This window comes from Limanda limanda, chromosome 14 (genome assembly GCF_963576545.1).
Source record: "Limanda limanda chromosome 14, fLimLim1.1, whole genome shotgun sequence".
NCBI lineage: Eukaryota > Metazoa > Chordata > Actinopteri > Pleuronectiformes > Pleuronectidae > Limanda > Limanda limanda.
Window position 1 is genome coordinate 22,802,247 of NC_083649.1, and position 23,745 is coordinate 22,825,991.

Here is a 23,745-nt window from a genome sequence, read left to right on the forward strand (position 1 = left end):
AATGTGACAAGCTGGGGTTGATGGACCCAGCAAAGCTAATTGGGGCTGTCCTGTTATGGATATAGAATGGCCAGTAATTTGGCAGTTGTGTTATTTTACTTGTTTTTTTTTAACAGTCAAACTTAATATAACTCAGTGCTGACTCAGTTAGCACTCTTCCAAGCGTGGCCCAGACAGAAAGCAGACTGGCCTCAGATTGACATTGACCTGCTATCACATCACTACGCAGCATACACCCTGTCTCCCTGTTCATTGTATTTTCCGTTAGCAGTGGGTCCCAGTGGAGCAATAACCAGCCTGGATGATTTCTACTGCTTATTTCCACTTTTTCCTGTATTCTCCAGCAACACTTCTTCTCCGACAATCTAATTTCTGCACTTTCTCTAGTCTCTCCTTTGACCACCGCTCTTTAACTGCAGCTTTTATCTCATTGTGTCGTCCTTGTGTCTGGTTTTGTTTCTCCAGGGAGCAGTTCCTCAAGTCCAACGCCCAGCTCACCTTCCGCTGTCGGCAGCTCCTCTCTGAGCTTTCCTACATCTACCCCATTGATCTGGTGAGTTGGGCCAGATTGTACGCTGCTGCAAAGTTATCGCCCTTCTTTTAAACCTGCTGCTCTCATATACAACTAAAGTTTTTAAACGCTGACACCACTAGACAATGGCTTAATGATTTAAAACAAGTGCAGGTGCCGGCACAGCTGGTGTTTTTTTTCCCACGCAGCTTTTCATCTTGTCTGGGTCTGTTTCTGCTGTCTGATCATCTTTAATACGAAACCTCTTTTATATTCCCAGGCTAATCAGTCAGATTATGTCATCTGCGGAGTGAAGCTGCCAAACTCTGAAGACTTTCAAGGTAATTCATTACGTGCCTGCTTGTGTGTTTCAGGGTTACAGGAGGATAAGGTGTGATAAGGCGTGCAGAACAATTGTTATGTCTCAGCTTTAATGCTTATTGAGATGTTTGTCAAAGTAGAACATTTAAAATTGGAAGGTAGCTGATATCATAGATACAGTATCTATGATATCATTTTTGGCTTCTCAACATGGCAACTAGAGCATTATGTGCATGAATAACAAGTGTGTTATTTTAATGCTTAAAAGACATAATGACATAATTGAATCATCAGTCATGAGCCACTATTTATACCTGCCAGGAAAGATTGACAACCTTCTTCACTCTGGCTAGTTCAACCAAAAATCACAATTCACCCACACATTACAACATGTTTACCCTCATTCAGAAATAGCTGAACACCAATTAAATTACTTTCCTAGGGCAAGTATTAGAATTATAATTATGAGTCACACACATCTTGCTGGGTGTATTTTTGCTTCTCTAATTGGGATGATAAATGTCAGGGGGTTTGGTGTCTGAAGGCTTGGTAGCTTGGTGTGTGAACAGCTTTTCTGATCTCTTGCTTACTGCTGATGGAGCATGAGCACAGTCTTGTATGTGGTTCCCAACCCCCCAGTGAGATCCACAAAACCCTCATGATTTCATATTAATAACACAGCAGGACATAAAGTGTAGTCAGCCAGCAGGTACAGCCGCAAAGCTCTTGTTATCATTTTTGCTGGTGCAGGTTAGAGAAGGGGTCATGCTGGATGTGTTGTGATAAATGGGATTCGCTGTCACACCGAGGGGTAACTTGATGACTTCATGACTTCTCAGTTTAACAGGGGGGCCTGACTGAATGGGTGGTGAATGGTTCGCCTTGGTCTGCAGCACTTGTCTGACACGGAGAACACACCGGTCACTGTCCATTCAACAGTCTCTCACTCAGCTTCCTCACAGCTGGTGAGACCAAGTGGGCCTCTGAAGCTATAACTCAAAAAGGGCTGTCCCAGTCTCCTCCGCTCCCTGCTGTCACACTCCACCTGTTACAATTCCTTTAGGAGCACAGACGTGCAGCAGTGACAGGAGTGACAGTCAGCCCTTTTGTGTTGGCAGCACTTGTTCCCATGTTTCTTCGGCCTGCGAGCCCTGCACAGGTGGACACTAAACATTGACTGTAAGCTACTGAGCATGTGCTGTGGGATCAGATCAAATTGGCTAACGGAGAGCATAATGTACTTACTGCAAACTAGCTTTTACAATACTCTTCAACCTGGTCAGGTGACTTGTCGGGGGAGAAATGCAATTCCAATTTATATCACTCTCCAACTGCTGTCAGCATTATGACCAGACCACCCTGCGTGTGACGGCTGCATCGCTGATCTGCTGCTCCACGTGCACGCCTCACACAGAGAGCATGTCTGCTGTAGAGGTGCTACGTTAGGATTCTGGTATCACTACTGTATTTACTCGAATAAAAGTAGGGCTCTGTTCTCAACTAAATGCCAGGACTCTATGGTATGAAGCCCTGCCTCTTCCTGTCCTGCAAATATTTCACAATAAAAACCTTGTTAAAACTAATGGAAAAATTAAGTCAATAGGAACACTATAGTGCTTTTACTTTGAAGCAGGTACAGGAAGGGTTGCAAATATTTGTGCTTACGACAAATTCGGCAGATAAACATTGACACTGCGGTGAAAGATAATTATTACTGGCTATTTCGCTATGGGTCCCGAAAATAGTCAAGACCCAGACTCATGCAGGCAGTCTGATTGCTGATAACATGGGCACCAAAATGTCAAGCAAGATGTTCCACGACGAACATTTGCCACACATGCATCTCGTGTGGCCCGGATGTTATATATCCTGCAAATGCCTGCACTACATGTAGAGTCTTATTTTATTATCCCCCTTCTGACCCCTGCTCTCATTTGCGTGAGGTCTGTCCCAGAGAGAGATTGTTCAAGTCCAGAGCTGCCTCAATGGGTGTTTAAATCGGGTTAAAAAGGCCTACAGGGGAGGATGTTCCACATTAAGAGACCAGGGTCGGAGTTAGTTGGAGTCCTAATCCCAGTGGGGGTCAAAGTGGAACAGGATGGCACTGAAGTTCATCTGCGCCTTACATTTACCTAAGCCATACCTTGTCAGCTCAGCCTTACTAGGTACCAACAGTCTCCAGTTGCACCCTTAGGTGTCTCTTCTAGTAGCATGTCCTTTACTTGACCTAATATTCTGGTTAGAGTGACGCATCATCCGAAAGCACCAGAGGCCAGGAAGCTGTTTACTTCAGGTACTTTAGCTGCCATTGAGTGAAAGGATGCAGGAAGACGAGTGATACAAAGCAGGCTTTTTGTGTTAAATTGAAAAACACAGTAAGAGCCAAGGAGTTGACCACTCAATATTGTCATACACTATTATTTCAAAGCATTGAGATACAAACCACTGTGTTTAGGTCTTTGCCTGAAGCAGTGTCCTGCTGCTGTTGGAGAATGTGAAACCACTTAGCGTGTAGTCTTGAAACCGTTTTTTTCTTTGCTTAACGTGGGATGGTTTGCTGTTTTGTTTCCCTGTCAGAACGTTCACAGAAGCATCCAGTCGCCCTCCCTTAGAGTTACTTGGTGCTCAGAGGGGATCGTTCCACGTGATGCTTTAGCTTCCCAAGTGCTCATCTCATAGAAATGATCCCACTGCAGCCAATGTTTTATATGTTTGTATGTTTTATGCTATGTATGGTACGCCACATTCTGTATCGCTTTCAAAACACTTTCCCACATGAATGAAAGTCCGCTCTTCCTCCTGTGAATACTTCGCTACCAAGAAATCTTCAAAGTTTATGCATTTAGGTTTGGATCCACATGAAGTGGACATGGTTTACAGAAACACAATTTATGAAAGTACATTCCAAACCAAAACATGCTCTGAAGTTTTTGATACAATTAAAAAGTGACTCTTGTTGATGAAAAAGCTGCCACTTTGAATTTAATTTACGTTGATTGATTTTCATTTGTGTAGGTTATCTTAAAGTTTCTCTTCTGCTCTACATAATGTTTGGCTCACTGGCGCCGTCGTTTTACTTTGTGTCCGGCAGCAAAGGAGGACGGGAGCGTGGCGGTCGCCCTGGGGTACACAGCGCACCTGGTCCTGATGATCTCGTGCTTCCTGCAGATCCCTCTTAGATATCCGGTGATCCACAAGGGTTCACGCTCCTCCATCAAGGACACCATCACCGACAGACTCACGGAGAAGGAGAGAGAGTAAGTCAGGCTGAATATGTGACATGGAAAAATCAAAAACATCTAATCTGAAGATATTCTTTGGTCAAAAACGCTGACTCACAAGTCTGTCTTCTTTGCTGCAAGATTCTTATTGACAACTTAAGTGAAGTGTTGTGGTTTCTGCCAATTAATGATACAGGAAACTCTCTTGTGGACGATCTTAGGGTTTACTATAGCTCTTAGTCAGCCATGTATGGACTGCAGGCGTTTCCCTTTCCCCAAAATATTTGGATCGCTTCTACTGATGTTCAGATTAGGGCTCTATTTTCCCGGCTCTGTGGAGACTGTGGCATGAGGTGCTGTGAGCATGAATGCAATTCATTTAGGGTCCGGACCACATGTGTTCTCAGCACAGCTCCAGCCTTTTTAGAACCTGGTGATTCTGCCAGGGAGCGTTCACTGAAAGTAATAGAAAAAAACGTGAATAGAACAACGTGCATTTTTATACAATTTAGAAATTCATTTTTAATGCCAGTGAAGATAGACCTTTCCTGCGTACAATCTGTCCTGTAATTGTTCTTGCTAGGTTTGATGATAGAGAGTCAGGAAACAAGTAATTTGTTCCTTTGTATGATGCCCTCATGTAAACATGGTTAACTGTCAGTTTTTAAAAACACTTACATGGTTCAAACAAACTGTCGCTGCACTCGCTGCAATTTGACATGTTTTTTTACTTTTAACTTTTACTGGACAATGTTAAAGAGTTATTGTCTGCACGTGTATGTGCATGAATGCATTTGTCTTCTAGTTATAGAGTGATTTCTGCTCCCAAAGACTTGCAACACGGTATTCCACAATGTAACAGCCAGTTTGGCTTGGAGATGTTCACCTTCTACAGCGTTACACAATCTTAGTTTCTATGTGACAATAACGTAAATTATTCCACACAGTGACCACAGAGTTTTCATCAAGGTACATTATGATTTCAATTGTTTGATAAAATAAATAAATGTTTACATTGGCACTGAAATTGTGCAACATTCTGCAATGTCAAAAATGGCTCTTGATTCCAACTTTTCCCTTATTGCCAGACAAAGAAAATCGATGAAAATGCATTTTCTCTGTGTGGGTTCTCAACTGTTTGTACATTGGGAAGTGTGACAGGACGTAGTGCCTGTCCGTCCGTCTATTGATGCATTTTTATAGCTGTACTTGTGTTGGTCAGGCTTGAGGTCGTTTCTGGTAAACTAGATCACTGTGACTATAGTAATAGTAATTAGCTTTCTATGCAGTTTAGAGTACGAGAGGGATTCTATTGGTTTTCATCACATCCTCAGCTGCAGCCCAATACATGTTCCTGACTTCAGCTGGTGGATATCTTTAAAAGCCTGAAATAAATATTCGGAAACTCACGGTGCTCCATCTTTAATCTGTTATTATTTAATCTATTGTCCATAAACATGATTGCTGTATAGACGCACTTCGGCATTCTTTCTTTTAGGGCTGGAATGATTGCACAAGTTACTTGAATAACTCGATAACAAAAAAAATCCTAATTTCAAAGAAGAATTTAAATATTAGGTGTTAAGACTGAGCGTAGCAACCACCTCAGTACAGAAGCTTTCTTTTTACAACAGAGAAACATAGCTTGGAAAGGACATGCCGTCTTCTTCAAGCTGTTTTGTTTTGCCCATGGTAACAACTTAAAGTTCCCCTTGTTCAATTTGCTCAGGTTTTCAATGAGAGAATCATGAAGCGCTGCTGAGGCGGTAAATCACAGTGCCCATTATGTGTCTCTATCACACCTGAAGGCTGTAACCACTTGGCTTCCTATCTTCACAGCATGATATAATTTGTGTTGAATCAAGCACTATTAACGATTGAAAAATACCATGTTGACATAGAGACCAGCAAATGATAAACTGAGGATCAAACCTCACCAGAGACTTTTTAGGGGCAGTTTGTGTAAGTCATGAAGTGTACCGGCTCTGTAATTATAGCACAGGCCAATGTAATGAAATTATTATTTGTATGTGTTATGCTTTTGTAACTATGCATCAAGTCAGAATTAAAAACCCTGCTGCGTTATAATAATTGCATGCTGGGGGCAACCATGCTCAAGTATGCACCTTACATGGATCTCAGCATTCCACACGTGCAAGACCCCCTTCAATAAGTGGGAGAGGAGGAGTCATGAGGAAGATTATTTTCTAATCTGCTGTGATGCTAATAGTCATGGTTGAATATGATTGCCCCCTAGTTTCAAGAGGTACTGCTGTAGGTTCAAAGCCAATGGAGGAGGTGGATAAAGAAGAAAGTCCCCAGTCATGCCAGCACTCGTCAGCTCTTCACATCACGGCTTTGTTTAGTCTGGAAAGGTGACCAGTCAGCGAGCTCACGTTTACACAGAAGGCTCCGGCTCCCGCTCCCATTCAGACCAATTTTCATCCATCCTGACATCATAGCTTTTCTTACATGGGGCGGGTTAACCCTATCCCTAACCCTAGCCCTTGATTCAATGAGTGACAGAGGAGTGGCCAATTGGAGTACGGCTGAGGCATTTTTGTTAATAACCAAGATGGCTGCAGCTAATGTGGAGACTATGCTGAATCCACTATCAGGACAGTATCAAATAAACAAGAAGTTATATTCTCTCTCAAAAAGGGACAAACAGCTGCTGTACGCTGTTAACACTTTTCAGTCACACGTTTCATCCTCCGAGTGGTTATTGGTAGTAAGGCCTTGTAGATGCCATCTGTCCATCCATTCGTTAATCAATAAATCATACATGCCGCTTATCCTGTTGAGGGTTGAGGGGACCAATCCCTGCTTCCATGGGGCGAGAAGCAGCGTACACCCTTGACAGGTCACTTGTGTAGACAGGGAGCATAAAACTATTCACCCTGATCTGCATGTCTTTGGACTGAGAGAGGAAGCCAAAGTACCTGGGGAAAACCCACGCAGACAATGAGAGCATGCTAACTCTACACAGAAAGGCATTTGTACTTTTAGCATTGAGCTATCTGCTATGTGTATCAGAACGTTGTACAAGACTTAGGGGATCATTTGAAACCTGGAGGAGGCTAAGTACAGTGAATCTACACTCGAAAGCCTCATTTATGTCAAATCGGTTTGGTATAACTGTTTAACAAGTCTGAAATCATCATAATACTTTGGAATCTATCCTCATCTTATTCTATGTTCATATGCTTATTGAATAGCCAACTATGGGTGTAACGGTATAGAGGTTAATAACTCTTTTGTTTACCTGTGCCACTTTGTGCTGTAGTCCCTGTCCAAAACCAGTCACTGCTTATCCTCAATCAGGGCACATAGGAATGATGTGCAGATGAGCCCTGACACTTTCACATCCCTATTTGTCATACTGAGCAGACAAACAGCTGGGAGAAAGTGTGTGAGAAAAAGAGACACTATCAGACAACACAGTGAGTGAGCAGCCATCTCTCTGTTTACGTGATTATGACATGACAACAGCTGGAGAGGCTCCCTGGGAGTCACTTTACACATTTCCACTCCTACTATGCAGGATATTTACACTGGCATCCAGCAACAAAAAATAAACCTGCAGGCTGTGTGGCTGGTGAACAGACACGACAATCCAGCAGCACCCTTAGGTGTCTCAGATTGGGGCCAAACCCTCCAGCAAACTTTAAACCCCTCCCTCCTCCACATGTTTATGACCCGTGAGGCCCCAGCGGGCTGCAGACACACAGCAAAATGATGTGTGGCGAGACGGAAAGCAACTAGCTGAGCTCTCAAAGTGTACAGAAAAGGGGTGATTAAAGTGTCGGAAAGAGGCAGCCGGTGGTGATAAGTGAGGTGGCTTGGGATCCGTTTCTCAAAGTGTGGCAGGATTACCAAGCATTTAGTCAATTATAATGGCACGCACCCAGGAATGTTTTGTTGTTTTAGTTGTGTGTTGCACTGTAGGCCCCTGTTGTACGGTAATTGTCCCAACCCACTCTTTTGCAATGCGACGACTCCTTTTACATTAAAAGTCACACATCTTTTAATGTAAGGCTCAGTGTTCTCGCCTATTCTGTGGTTTTACCGCAGAACCTGTGGATACAGGTTTCAGTAGCTGAAATATTTGACCCAATTATGATCCAACACAAGAGTCCCTCTTGTTTGTCTTTAATAGTACTGGTGACATCGGAGAAAAAAAAATGTGTTTATTTGAGTGTTACAAGCACAGGACATTCAGTGTGGTGTGAAAAAATAGGAATATAATTGACTTTGACCAATATCACTTTATTTCTTTCCACCTGGGCTTAGAATAATGGTTGCCTTATTTCTTATAGCTTGGTATTTTGCCACAAAAAGAGGCATGTGTTGGTCTGATACTGGTTACCATCCAGCACTTGGGCACAGACCAGAGTCTGAACGTGGCCCTGGTAGAATGTTTGACAGTAAGGTGTGGAAGATGACCTCTCTGTTTGGCTGACCGTAGGATGTGGCCTTTTTAGGGGTCTCCAAATCCTCCTCCTCCCTGTCAGAGAGTTCTCTGAAATCAGTGCACTCTAACGGCATGTTGCTCCCACATTTTGTCCTGCAGAAAGCACAGTTCCAGTGTTTCTGATTGCCTGGGGGAGTAGTGGGGCCATGCGATCCAGATGTCCAGTGTTTGATTGAGACCAGAACACAGCCATTAAAAAGAGAGCGCTGCGTCATACAGTCTTTCGCCCCAAATTGAGGCAAATCAGTTATTGTAAAATTTACTGTCTTTATTATTGGCTAAAAGAAAATCTGATGTAAGTGGGATTTACACATCACTGCTTGGTTCAGTCACAAAAAAAGCGGCTGGTAGAGGGGTGAACTTTTATGCCAGTGGAGGAGGGCTAGCTTAAGACCAGAGGAGACCGTGAGCCCCAAGAAAAGAGGTTATTGTTCCGGGGATTCAGTGGTTTCATGGAGCATGTGTATAGAAGGAGTGAGGGGATTACACCCAAACTACCCTGTCCGGCCCTAGGTTGCACAGCAGTGACAGGGAAAAGAACTTTAAGCCTGTAGGGCATGATCCTTCTCAATCTACATTATAAGGACACAAATGTAGAGTTTGTCAGTCATTTCAGAGGGCGTTCTTTCAGTCTCATCGCATAGGTAGGTGACATTTAGATTTGATCTGATCTACAGAGGTTTAAAGATATATCTTCTGAGATATTTGCTGGTAATACTGTACAATGGGTATGAATGGCATTTTATCATTTTCACTTGATAACATTCACCTTCTTTAGATGTGCCAGACTCATTTCCTCACAATATGTAGTACATTTAAGAACTGAAATTTATAGTTTCGGGTTTGGTTCAATCTCCTGTATAACATGGAACATTAACATTTGAATGGCACAATTGTGGTTTCTATTGTCTACCACTGTACAATAAATCTTGCTAATCAAGCAGTGTCATATGCACATGTTTGGTAGTGGTCCAGTTACATAGTTACTGTACTCTTCATTGAAGAGATGACAGAGGCAAACAACTCGGGAGTCAGACAGCTGAAATCAAATTTGAGTCAAATAGCTCATTATTTAGTTCTGTATGTCAACTGCAAAGACACCAAGGGACCAGACAGAATGTTTACTTGCCTTTTGAGGTTTTCTACCAAATCACTCAAGGACAATGGCAGGAATGGTCTGTTTATCCCTGTTCTGTCTTTGTCCATACTTCATTAAAACGATAACAAGAAACATGTGTGCTGGACGGCTTTCTGAAGGATGCTATAGGTTGAAAGGAAAGTCTCAGCCAGCTGTTAGCATTTAATAGCATTGTATACTTGCTCATAGACTGAGAAATGGATGTACATCTCACAGTCTTTGTGTCTTTATCAGAGCTCGCCCTCTTTTTAGCTATGAGATGACAATATCAGTCGGTGAGTCACTTAAGTTCCTAACGAAACACAGTTAGCTATAACTTGTGATGTTTTTCACTGTGTTAAAATTTTGGCCCACACTTCTTCAATTTGTTTAATTCAGCCACAAAAGGTTTTTAGATCATGAACTTCCTGTTTAAGGTCTTGCCGCAGAATCCAATTAGAATCAAGACAGCTCTTTGATTAGACCACTTCAAAACCTTGAGCAAATGTGAGACAAGCATTTGTGTTATTTTCGGTCGACTGTGGTTTGCGCCTAACAACTCTCCCATGGATTCCTCTTTTGCCCGGTGGCTTTCTTATTGTGGGGCAAATGAGACCTGCAGTTCTTTCCATGTTTATCTGGGTTCTTTTCTGACCTCCTGATTGAGTTGTTGAAACACTTCTGGCTGAATTTTGGTTTGTTTACATTTGTAGATAATGGCTCACACCATGGTTTATTGGAGCCCCAGATCCTTCACATTGGCTTGGTCACAATTTTCAGACTGAAAGATCTCAATTTCCTTGTTTTGCACCTGTGGTTGAATGTCTTTAGTTTACGGCATCATGTGTTGCTTTCCTTTCAGTCTCCCTCATGTTGCCAGGTTCTATTTCACTGATGTTTAGATTGAACAGTTCTGCCAGTAGTCATGCCTCTGTTTGATATTAAACAAAATTTGGTTAATTTAGAAACCGAGGGGGCAATTATAATCTCACATTGGGCTGGGTAGGTTTGCATAGCTTTTCACCATCCATAAATAAAATAATTATCTAAAAACGGCCAAGAAAGTCATGACAGCTTGTTTTAGGGCACGGTTTCTGCATAAGTGCTGCATTGCATAGTGCTAAGTGTTCCACTTACCTCAGCAAACTTTAGAATGCTAACATGTTAACTTAAGATGGTCAACATGCCAAATTTCAAACCTGCTTAGCAGCAGCATGTTTGCGTTGTCATTTAGGACATCATAGTAACTGTAGAGTCTTAGCCCTTTAAATACAGCTATGTCACGTTTGTGAGACTGCTTTGATTTTGGATTATTGATCCAAAATATTTGTTCTAATGGTTTTATATAGCGACAGATCACAGAAACTGTCATTGGGGTTGAACTGATGTTCCTCTTTGACTGAGTTTAGGGCGATTACAGTGTATGGTCCTGGTCAGACTGCTCATCTCCAGCTCTGCTTGTGATTAAAACAATAGCAGAAAACAAAAGAATAGGAATGAGAAAATGAGAGGGTGGGGGTTGGGAACCGGGGGTCAGCGGAACCCTGGATATTCTTAAGAGCCGTGATGAAAACCCAGTGTGACAGAGCGAGCAACCGCCACATCACTCAGGAGACACTTTAACGGCATAGACCAAGATGGCGAAACAGTTATACGGGGTTCTTAAGTGCAGCAGTGGTCATTAAAATAGCATTCACTGACAGATGCTCATTGTAATCATTTCTCAGATATTGAAAATTACAGCTCACTGTGATTTATTTAGTAACCACTGCCATTAGAGCCTTGACAGTTGCAAGGCAGGTGTTTTTTTAAAAAGCAGACCAAGATGATTTATGAGCCTGTGCTGTTTGAAATTGCACATTAAAGAAATTGTGAACCCCCCTCCCCCTACCAACATAGCTCCACCATTAAAACAGACGTGTACTGGCCAATCCTGGTCTCCACCATGTGCAGAACTGTTGTTTTGCACATTATGGAGTATTAATTAGGATGTCTAAACAGGCAAGCCAACACATGTGGAGACCTCAGCATGTGTATACATTACAGCAGGTCAGCCAGTCACTGGGTCTCTTCCCACCATATTCTCATGAACCTCAGAATAGCTGAGGACGACCACCCACCTGCAGGTCTGTGTCCTCCTTTATAATCCTTTTAATACAATGGACCCTCAAGGTGAAAGAGGGGCGTCGAATATACACGCGTAAACATACATGCTCGCTAGTTTGCACAAGAAGCACCCACAGACCCTGTGGCCATGTTTTTCTTATACAATGTTTTTAACAGGGCTGCCTGAAGAGACGACGGCTATTACAACTCAAAGAAACGGGGCTGAGGTGGACTCAGCACCTTCCATTTTGGCTCTGTTATTGTATTTTAAGAATTCAGAGGGCACCACCAGTGTCAAACAGCCTGTGTGTGTACAAAGAAAAATACATATACAAGGCTTTAACGAGAGAGGCATTGTACCTTTCAACTTTTCTGTTTGCACAAATAGCATAGTGAGTCATAATGATCCTCAGGGGCCCCTGTAGTGCAGTCCAGTGGCACAGTGTCGACATTGGATCATCCAAAGATGAAAGAAATATAACTCAACAAGGGTGTGTTTTTATTTCAAGAGTTGAACAGGAAGAGTAGTGCAACAAACTATAACTTGATCTTATCATTGTAGCTTTATGTTTTATGGTTGTTTCCTCGTTTTAACAAGAGTACCTGCTTTATACTGTATTTGAAGGTTGCCTGTGTAGTGAACGGGTGTCTAGACGCTGCAGTAAAGGTGCTGGCAGACCAGGAGTGTAAATATTCTCACTCGTAAAGACAGGGGACTTTCCTGTGAGATGTAGCTTTTGTCTTTTTACAGTTTCATGCCTCCACTCTTATTAATTACATAATTTGTGTCTATAGGCCATGCCAGCACTTACATGTTAACTAGGCCACCTTTTTAGGGTAGAAAAAAAGAGAAGAGGGTTTTTTTTATGACAGAGAAAAAAATGTGACAGATCTACTTCTGCTCTGAACTCCCTTTAAATTCTTTTTCATCTTTATGTCCAGTGCACGCAGAGTTGAATATTAGAAAAATGGAAACAGCTTTCATGTTTAAGTAATCAGTCCTTTAGATGGACACTAAAGCGATTGGGTGTGTTGATTATGGTTGCTTGTCATATTCAGTTTGCTGTGTTAGCTGTGCAGACATGACCCGTCAGCGGAGCTGCCATTGAGCGGAGCAGGAGAGGGATGTGCTTACAGAAGAAACGGTTTGATTAAGGAAAGTGAGGAAACAGGAGGAGGACTGCGGGAAAAGAGATGATTTGATTTGATTTTAATGTACAACTCAATTTAACAAAAGACCCGAACTGTATTGCACACAAGGTGCAAGAGGTGAAGTAAGTATGACCTCATTTAAAAACATCCCAAAAACATGTTGTTCTTAGCCAGTGGGAAAGTGCACGCAGGGCTACAAACAGTATATCTCTCGCCTGAGTGTGAGTCTTTCTGGTTCGTGCCTGTTTATTCTGGAGCCTCCATCATAATGGACTGACAGCAAACTGATTTTGGCCAGCATATTCTTTCAAGCCTGTAATTTATTTCATCCTGTTTAGTGTTTGTGCCGCTGGCTGAGTGATAAAAGATGGTGTTCTGCCTCCTCTCAATCTGCCTTATAGGTCTGTCCCATGCACGCACCACTGTTAAAGCAAAAGTGTTAGTTATGTCTTTTTGTCCCCAACATTGATCCCAGAGGTCCCCACAGCTGAGTTAGTTCAAAACAGAAAAAGAAACATAAGGAGTTTTGAAAGTACTTTGGGCTTCATCATGAGTTTTTGCCTATGTTTTGATAGAAAGTGTCCTAATCTCAGTGGGGTAAACTCGGACATATTTAATAATATATAAATAAACAAAATGTACTCACATACTCCCCCTGAACGTTCCCTCCATCATCAGAGCTCCTCCCTTCCTCGATCTTCCCCACTGCTGTGTAATAATATATTTGACTTTACTGGACGTCCCCAGGAGGAATTCCTGGTGTTTGGTGAACCGGAGTCTCTCCAGTGTGATTTCAGACACAGTGGACAGCAGTCATTAATCACTTTGCTGTGACGGAGCCGGTGTGTGTACTCATGTGTTTGCGTGTGTGTGTGTTGGAAGTGGCTCTGTTTTTCTTTTCATGCGTGTTCATCATCAAACAAATCCTATCTGTTAGCAGAGAGGTGATATTGGGAATGCCAGCGGCGTGAGGAGTATGCTTATTGTGTTGTTCTTCCTCTCTCTGTTAGTTATTTCCTGGTGCTGAGATATAACCTCTGGCATATTGCTTTCTCCATGGGGCCCTGGCTTCATGTCGGGATGTTGAGGACCAGCAAGTGGCTGGGTGTGTGGCCCTCAGGCCACTGTGTCTCACTTTTTGTTTGCAAGCGTTTGCAGCAACATCCTGTTAGAATTCATTCTAGGGCTAGAATGATCTCCATCTGTGGGGAGTTTACTTCAGAGTTGCAATGTGATGTGTGAGTGAGGAGGTGTTTACAGTGAGCACTGGGTCACAATGTTATCGGAGATCTACAGACAGGCTCAGATATAAAGTAGGACAAAACTAAAATGGCCAAAAATGGATTGAAACCCTACAAAAAAAGAAAGATAGACCTTGTGTTTAAAAATAGCCATGTCTGTAATAAGCTAAAGAGCAATTTTGTACATCAGAAATGTAGGTGTCATCAAAGATTTGTTTTCTTAGTCTCATGCCTTTAGCTTACCACAAGCACATCTAAATCAGTACATTAACATGCCGGGTTATAGGGCTGTTGCCAACATGATCTATGGAAGTTGCAATAAAACAGACGCATCAAGGTGCTACTCCAAACACAATTCTGTGCTGTTGTTCTGCCATAAACAGTAACACGAGCTTTATTAATCAGTTTTCAGATGGAAAGGCTTATTTTTATAATAATATTTTCTCTGCTCGTTGTTTCCATTTGCCATGGCTTTTTGGCAGCAACAACTATTGCAACAAGAAGAAGCAACATCTGTTTATTTGACTAACAGCGTGAATGCTCTGCAGTATGTGTATGTACGCCTGTGACAGTACTTGACCTTGGTAGCATCTTACATGTTTATTGTTGGATGTTTGCTTTTATAAAGACTAGATGTCATCTTCATGTGTAGAACTGAGTAGTGCAAATCTTATTAAAAATACATTTTCAAAACCACTATTTCAGTGTTTTAATGAGAGGTTGAAGGTGCTTTATGTAAGTTTTGACTGCCACTGAATTTAGCTTAATGCTGGCGGGTGGTTGTGATGGTTGCTTGCCAAGAGTTTCAGCCATCTTTTCTTTACAAGGGGTTATATAAGCACTCTGAGCAGTGTTACTTTTTCATGACTGATTGTTTGCTACAATGACCCACTGTTGAAAGCAACCTTATGGGCGAGCCTGGCATTTCCCAGCTGTTAGCCATGTAGCAATAGTAAAAATATTAATAGCCATATAACACCAAACAGCGAGACAAGCAAGTAAGTTAATTGGATCGCAATTATATGCTGACTCTACCTTTAAAGTGACATATATAGAGAAGGAATAGAGCTCGATAGGGCAGAATATTGTTGTCCTGACTCATGAGATACGATTATTGATATGCAATATTGATATTTACTTCTATATATATAAAAACATCATGTATATAAAGTGTATCAATTAATGTTTACAAGTCAGTATTTATACACAAGACACTTCTTTGTATATTGCTTTATCTCAGTCTGTAAAACTGACCCCAAATTGCAGTGAATAAATGCAGTTTCCTGCGCTTTACCTCTTTAGTCCTGCGCTTTACCTCTTTAGGGGCATTTTGAATTCTTCCTCAGTAAGACACATCGTTTTATGATTGTCTTGCAATGTTTTATCGCAGGAATCGCTGTATTGATACCGTGGGCCATGTTTCATGTATCATATGGGATCGTATCGTGAGTAACCTTTCGATTCCCACCCTTGTATTAATGTAGAGAACTAACCGATGCAGACAGGTGTGTGTGTCTGTTTGTGTGTGTGTTGTCAGACTGCTCAGTCTGTGGAGCTGCTTTCCCAATATTCTGTATCCTCCTCAGTGGGAGAGCAGCAGACGTAAGCGCATAATAACAGGAAGGGATGAGTCCAGCCTTATGTTCCTGGTAGCAAAGAGAACTTTCCCATTCTGAAAGTCAGCATGCTCCCCTCTCTATCCTACCCCTGCACCCAGGGCTATTCCCCCCCAATCCTTCCTGAGCACTCCCTGTGCAGTCCTAACTAAGACATCTGACTGGCACCGAGGGGACTTTCCCACCACGCTGAAAGGAAAAGTTCTCTTTGTTCTTACTGAGAGGCAGATGGACAGGCTGTTTGGACGCCTCTGCCCTGTTTGATATTTCAGTTTAACAAGATACGGAGGTGGCGTCGGTGGGAAGGGATCAGAGACGCGTACCCAGCTTCTTCAACCATCTGCAAGTTTTGCCCTATGTAAACGCCAGTGGCTACATGAACGAGGACTTTCAGGAACAGGATGAATTCATTGCCTGTGGCAGAGGCAAAAAGCTACAGTTGTTTGAATCCTTCAAAAAAGAATTAACAAAACAATGAACCACCTATTTAATTTCACCATCCCATATTGACTTTTCCACATGCCTATATCTACAGTATATTGTATTATGCATGTGATATGGTTGTAATGCTGTTGTAGAATTAAATATGCTTAGTTGGCTTTCGAGTGTTTGTTTGAAGGGTCTAAACACGATTGCTTTCAGACTCTGTTGGTAATGGATCAAATGGAGTAAATCACCTGTTCCTGTTGAATGCTAAGTTTTTCTTTCCGCCCCATCTCTCACAGATTCCCCTTGTACCCGAGAGGAGAGCGGTTTCATTTTGAATATGGGGTCTACCTACTCAACAAAAACATTGCCCAGGTAATATATGAACACACATCCAGCACATAAATGTCTTCCACTAATGTTTTAATTGAATAATGGAAAAGTACAAATTAGAGGGTAGAAAATGTATGTATTTACCATATATTTATGTAATATTATACATTTAGTTTATTCTGTGGTGTCAAAAAAATTATGTTTAAGGATCAATCAAAATTACAACATACAAACCCACTTCTTTCGTAGTATAACCCTGCCCCTAAGTTACATTTATATATGGGTGTCACTCTAAACAAACCAGATTAATCAATGCTATAAAATTAGCTTCTCTTTCTCTCTTCATCTCTTGCAAACATGCACATACACTTCATGGGAGGCTGAGCTCTTGGACTGACCATGCTTATTAAAGTACAACCAACATGTTGACCTGGGTGACTCCTTCCATTCTTCCCTGAGCCATGTAGCACTGACTTTTACCAATTTGCATTCCATTCCCTGTTTTCCTCCTAGCCCACGTAGGAATGAAGGGCCTCTCTACTGAATAGGACTGTGCAATTAGTGCTACCAGGTGACTGAGTTCAAACCACTGCACCCTTGGGAGGTTTGAGTTCTAATAGACCAAAAGCTGCCAGCCAGTGTCCAAGTCTGTCATCCTTCTACCACTGACCAAGAGTCAGAAAGTCAGCAAAAAGAAATAAGTACAGAAATAAGCACAGTCTGAAGGAAACAATTTATCAGGCGGTTGGAGTTTGTAGTCTCACTCAATATAGTTAGGCTCATTTCTGTATAGAGTGTGATTATTTTGTAATGAATCCAAAATGAAGCCATTATGAAAGACTGGCATTGTATTGTACCTTGTTAGTTTCTGAATGTTTTTGAGTCATGGCAAACTATTATCCAACGCGACCTGTCATCACTGCTCGTCTATCCAAGCGCTCTCAACAAGAGAGAATAAATATTAGTTGGACTGAATTACTGAGCTTGATGTCATTTGATTTAATTCACTGATCACATATGACGCACAGGGGGGTGCATTTGCATCACTTTGACTGCTTTTATATCCTGTTCTATATTCTGCTAATATGATGTAACAAGCAATCTGTAGACTAAAAAAATGGAGCGGTGAACTATGTAGTTCAATATTTCATTTTTCTACTTAGGCATGACTGACACTGCAACCTCCGTTCTTCTTCCTACTCATCAAGTCAAAAAATCCCAACCCATAATCCTTTTGATCAAAGCCACACATCAAGATCTAAGCTTTCTGAGATTTCTCTTTTATAAATCTTCACCATGTGTTGTCATCAAATGTAACACTGTATGCTCACTCTCACTGAAAGCTTCATTTGACAGCTGATGGAAGGCACATGTATGTGGCTTGAGGAGCAGTACTCTGCACCTAGGTCTGCTTCACAGCAATAAAGTCAGGAATAATATGGCTGAATGGTGGAGGATAAAATGGTGCCTTAATGCACTCAGAGCGGCTTTGTAGAGCGGACACATTGTAACTCATTATCAAAATGGCTGCCACAAAAAAAAACTGTGTATGCTGCTTCAAAGGAATCTGGTCCACTGCAGAGGGAAAATGAGATCCAGACAGCAGGACCTTTTTACCTGTACCCATTAAACCAGAGCAAAAAGATTCAAATTTGAGACATAGAAACCAGCTGTCTCACAGGTGGGTTTTGCAAAGGCAATCGGTGGAATAACAGATAAATAAACATAGCATTCTTCTTTCAATTTGTCAGCATAGAACTTCCATGAGTGCTTGTTTCCCAGTGACGGACAGTGTGCACAACAAACTAAATCCAACACCAGGGTTTTGGTGTCCTACGCTTAAAGAACCACCTCTTTTCATTGTTTTTAATAAAGCTATGGTAACAAGTCGTGCTTTTAATGGCTTAGGAGAGCAACAGTACTTCTGCAGGATGAAATTTCAGCTTCTATCCAAAGCCATGTCTTATGCATTCCATCTGTTCCTAAATGTGTCCATGTTAAGGATGAGTTATCAGGTTGACTCCAAAACTATATAAACGTGCCACATGAGTATTCCTGCTCCATATGATAGTCATAATGGTCCATCGTTTCAGAACTGAAGAAGTGGTAAACATGTCATAGTCGATAAAATAGAAACCACAAACAAAGCGTCCCCATGCTAGGTCGGGTGATATCTGCTCACCACATTAAACTCTGTACTCCTGTTAGTGTGATCTTTCAGTTTTTAGGATGCTACATCACACACGTCAACATTTTTTGGAGGAAAAACTGTGAAAAGTGTCAGTCGACAGGTCTCGTTGATGCATCTTTTAATTTTTCCTTTTAATTTAACTTTTATCATTAACCTTGTCATTCTCAGCCACTTTTTTTACAAAGACTGCTGTTTCCTGTTCGTTTATTGGAAAAAATGACTGATTTACGGACTGCTACACACTGAGCATGGACTTTCTACCGCTGATATGATTTCCCAACGGACAGCATTTCATAGACAGATAATTTTCGGTGGTTTTTGAATCGTTCTTCTTCATGTCTTTAATAGCCTCCTTTGGTTTAGCCATGCATGTTATACAGCCATTTCACAGTTTGTCCAATGTCTGGCTCCATGATACAAAGCAGAGGTCTGGTTTCACAGCAGACCCCTCTGAGAGCTGATTGGCTGGTTTGCTGACTGACTGGAGCCTGGGTGGAAGACATTAGCTGCCCATCTCTTATTAAATTTCCCTGTGTGGCTGTGTTTGAAAGTGATACAGGAAAGCTGGCGAAGGATCAGGGGCACAGCAGGTCACCCTGCTTTGATGTGGCAGAGGGAGAGGTTTGCTTTTATTAGGCTAAATGTCAAGGGGCCAAGGGTAGAGATGGGGAGTGTGCTCGGAGCACCATGGATGTCAGGTGGTAACCCACTCCCATGTTGCCACTTCAGGTTCATTTGTTTGACAAAGAGAAGTTAAGAAAGGCTTTAAGGAATGTCTGGGCTGCAGCCCAGAGATTGTCCAACTCCTTATTTCAGAGAATATTGCAAAATCAGCAATACCCGAGTGAGTCTCTCTCATCTTTGTGGTGACATTGCCATTTTTGTTAATATGCATATTTGGTTCCAGTAGAACATGAATGGGATTTGAATGAAATGTTAACGGTGTTTCTCAGATCAATGTCTTCTGGCTGTTGCTTTTCTTTGAAGTAGCTGGCCACAAGTTTGCTGGGTCTTGGTCTGAAGTGCCCTTCCACAGGGAGGCATAAATGTTAAACCTGCCATTGCTCCACTCACAGAGACAAATTACCCAAGTTAGTGTGGCTGACTCCAAAGGAAAACCAGCAGCCCTTTGTCTGGAAGCAGGTCTTGTGCTGCTTTTTACCTACTCCCTGTTTTATCCACTCTACTACATTGTTATGAAACACTCATGTGGAGCTGATTACATGACAGCCGATGCTACACAAAATCTCCAGGTTTTAAGGAAAGGGGGAAGGAATAACAATTAGTTCTCAGTCACTAAGCTCGGTGTATCATATTTTGTGGTTCTCAGGCACAGGAAACCAAGTATTGGGAATTAAAACACAGTAAATCTGTTGTGGCCCAGCCGGGTCACCTCTGGGTTCACCTTTATTCCTTTAGACTGTGGGGAAAGTCGCCTGCAGTCTCCTGCCTTCCAAGTCTCTGGGAACATTTCACACCATGAGCTGCAGGCAGAGCGCCATACTGGTGGTCTGGAGCATGCGTCAGAGCGCCTATTGCCATTAAGGGTGGCCACTGTGGCTCCATAAAACACGGCTATGACTCATAGGGGAACCTACCGTGGTTAGCGGAGGTGGCAGCAAGCGGAACAGGAGCTGGTTGGCTGGAAGCAGTTTTGGTAAAGCTATTTGGAAAAGGCTGTATGTACTTAAGCAAGAATATATTTTTGCTCAATACTTGCACTGAATGGACAAAAGATTGTGTTTTCAATAGGGTGTTTATTAACTTATTGAAATGATTAATATAGTATGGTTTAACAGATATGTATAACTCAGTATTTACATGTATTAGGCCAATAAATGCAGAATGTAAAAAATTTAGCAAATTAACTTCATTATATCACAGGTTTTGCATTCTTGATGATTTACTCATTCTTACCTGCAGCCAGTTCATACAGCTCAATAGAAGTTTTTTGTAAACTATTTCAATTTGATCACATTGTAAAAAATATGCTTTCACTAATCCCAAACTTAAAAGGTGCCCTTGTTGGTTTGGAAACAATTCAACGAGAGAACAATTTTTTCAACCACTGTTGAACAAAAGTCTGACTGATATACAAATAAAAAGTGAGCTGTCTGGAGAGCGGTCTCTGTTGGCTCTCTTAAAAAGATTGAAATATGCTGAATGTGTGTCATCAGTGTTGGTCAGAGAGACTGGAAGCAAATTCATTCACCTCCCTTCCTCTTCTTTGCTCTCCTGCTGCTTTGTCACTTCAAGTCCACACAGTGTATTTCAAAACTGTAGACTCTTTTCACCTCCGTGACGAAGCTCATAACCCCAGTCAACAGATACATCAGTCTTGGCATAGTCCTTCGCGGCTATTAGCTCATGTGATTGTTCTTCGATAAAAACCATATGACCCAAGCAAAATCATTCAAAAAGTGAACATTACACAGCTCCCTTCCACATCATAACTCTCCTCCACCTCAGACCAAGTTTAGACTGTTCAAATTCCCCACAGCCAGCTATCTCTAGCTGTAACCTTATTTCCGTTAATTCGGATGTTGGAGATTGTACAGGAGCTGCAAGTGAAAAAAAAAATTCCCCACAGTGAAACAGAGGGCGTTCTAAATTTGCACATGAACTCACTTTTTCCACAGTTGACATTCCTGTAAGCAGTTGTATGTTTACTGTCTTGTAAGTCCACATGGCCGGGAATCAGAAATGGCTGTGTACAATGAGTGATTGTGTAATCAAAATATGTGCCCCCTTCTCCCTACTGTGATATACCGTCCAGTGTACTGTAGATGCACAGCACTCTCATCGAGATTTCTTCGGTCACATGTTTTGCTGACTTTCCTTAAGTATTTTATAAAAAACGATTTTGTTAGATAACTGTGTTACGAGTGGGCCTAAATTCCTAACCCACTCAACAGACTTAGGGGGGAAAGGAGCTGACAAGGATTCATTGTCTGATCCTCAAGCCATTGCTACTGGGAGAATTGCTCTGCTCTATGGGGTCGTGTGTACAGTATTTGACTTCCCTTAAATGAGATCAGAAACTGGAGCGTCAGCCTATTTCTCAGCAGGATCTTTCTGAGAATTGGAACACTTTTAGATAGAAACTATTCCAGGTTTTCCCCCAGAAGCCTGTTGGTCTCGCTCTCTCCTTGTCTAGCTGAAGCTTGCGGTTTGTGACTCAATTCTCAGTGCGTTCCAGAAAACAAAAAGGAAGAAAAACAGGCGATAACATCTCCACTGTCCCCCTCGAACAACAGCAGTCATTCTTCTGTCCAGAAGCCTCGGCCGAAACCTCATCTCGATAAACAAACTCTTCAGTGTTCAGAAATCATAATGCAGCCCACTGTACGCTGTTTGTTTACCTGAACCCTGGACCACGGTTCCCCAGGCTCTGCCACCATCTTTTCCCTAAGACAGACAGGGCCTGGAAGTAATCAGACCATTTCAACCGCCTGCTGCCACTCATTGCCTTCATCCTTCCATAACATCCACATCCGTTTTCTATTTCACAGGGATTGATAGGATAAAACACATAACGGCCCAGGATAGGCACCAGAAAATGCAGCTCCATGTCAGTTTAATACACCTCACTTTCACCTTAATTGGAAAGAGGGAAGAAGAAATGAGGTACTAAGTGAAGTTCTCTTTTGGGCCGAGCCATAGATGTGTCTGGTTTTTCTTTAGCCCGGTGAAGAATAGCCTGAATCTTTGCGCTCAGGGAGTAATTTCCCACATGCTGTACAAATGTTGGATAATCATCCCTTACCTCTAATAGAGGATATGTTATAGAGCCTCTGTCTGACAATGTGTTTTGTATTTGAGGCCCATTAAGGTGCCAGTTCTAACAGGGTCTCTGTTCTCTGTTGACACAGTAAAAAACACTTAATTAGTATACTTTATTTATCACATTTCAAGCAAGAAATTATTTTTGGCAGTCTGTAAGTAGGTTAAACTGAGATGACTGTGGGTTGTATAGTGACGATTGTTAACAGCCTGACAGGAGCAGTGACAGTAGGCCGATGGCCATCCCTGTTGATTGATGCAAAGAGGAAGGCAAAAAGAAGTAAGTTGCTGTTCTCATGGCAATACACTTGTGATTTAATATGTCAAAGGCTTATATCCTTATATATATATATATATAACATGATATATGGCTATATATATATATATATATATATATATGGAAACCTGTCCACATCACTGAACCGTTGCAGTAGAGGGATTGACACTGAGAACTAGCGCTGAGACAAGAACTATGTTTTGGTGAAGAAGCAAAAAGCCTGTTGGAAAAAGAAAGCACCCAGTGGTTTAGTCGCCCTGTGGTTCTCAGAAACCTCTTGTTCAAGCTATCTATTAAACAAACCCAGGCCTTAACCTACACATCTGAACGCCTATTGGTGTTCATGGCCTTACTGTGTGGTCCCTGTTTTCCATCACACCATTTTGTTGTTAGATACAGCTTGCATCCAGTGCCACTTACTGGCCAGGGAGAGTTGTTGGTGGTACCCTTTTTACAACCACATCCAGGAGCCCTTTTTTCCACAAACGGATATTTACTATATACTGTTGTATCAAGGAGAGTGCGGAAATGAGTGCGTCTGCGGTGCTGTGCTTGAAATAGAGCCTTGGTGATGGTGGGTGAATCTGACACAGATTTTAGAGAGAAATATTCTGCCATTGCTATATCAGCAGATTGTGTTTATGGCTAAATAATTCATAAGTTTGAAAAATGATTACACACAAAATGCAACAGACAATGGTGTCGGTGGTGTCTTGAAGACAATCATTTTCCCATTAACTATGCTATTTCAGTGTAGGCGCACCGCTGGTAGACTGAGGGGAGGAGATCGTACACAGACAGAAAGAAACTCAGTTTCTTAGTCGACATGCTTTAAATTTTTTGTGTCAGTTGAATTAATGGATGCTTCAGAGTAGACTCAGCTCTCCACTTGCTGAGATGCGTAAGTCTCAGACAGCAGTTTTAAGTGTATGTCACTGTTCTGTACTTGCCAGTTTTCAGGCTTTTGTACAGAGTG

General features: G+C 41.9%; 1 protein-coding gene across 1 annotated transcript in view; it reads left to right on the top strand.

The window, feature by feature from the left end:
- The window catches only part of uvrag (UV radiation resistance associated gene), an 87,153-nt gene that overhangs the window by 36,666 nt on the left and 26,742 nt on the right, over positions 1 to 23,745 (top strand). Inside the window, exons 10-13 of the mRNA XM_061085479.1 lie at positions 466 to 553; positions 792 to 852; positions 3,924 to 4,089; positions 16,485 to 16,560. Coding sequence (XP_060941462.1) covers positions 466 to 553; positions 792 to 852; positions 3,924 to 4,089; positions 16,485 to 16,560 — 391 coding nt within the window. The remainder of the gene's footprint in view (positions 1 to 465; positions 554 to 791; positions 853 to 3,923; positions 4,090 to 16,484; positions 16,561 to 23,745) is intronic.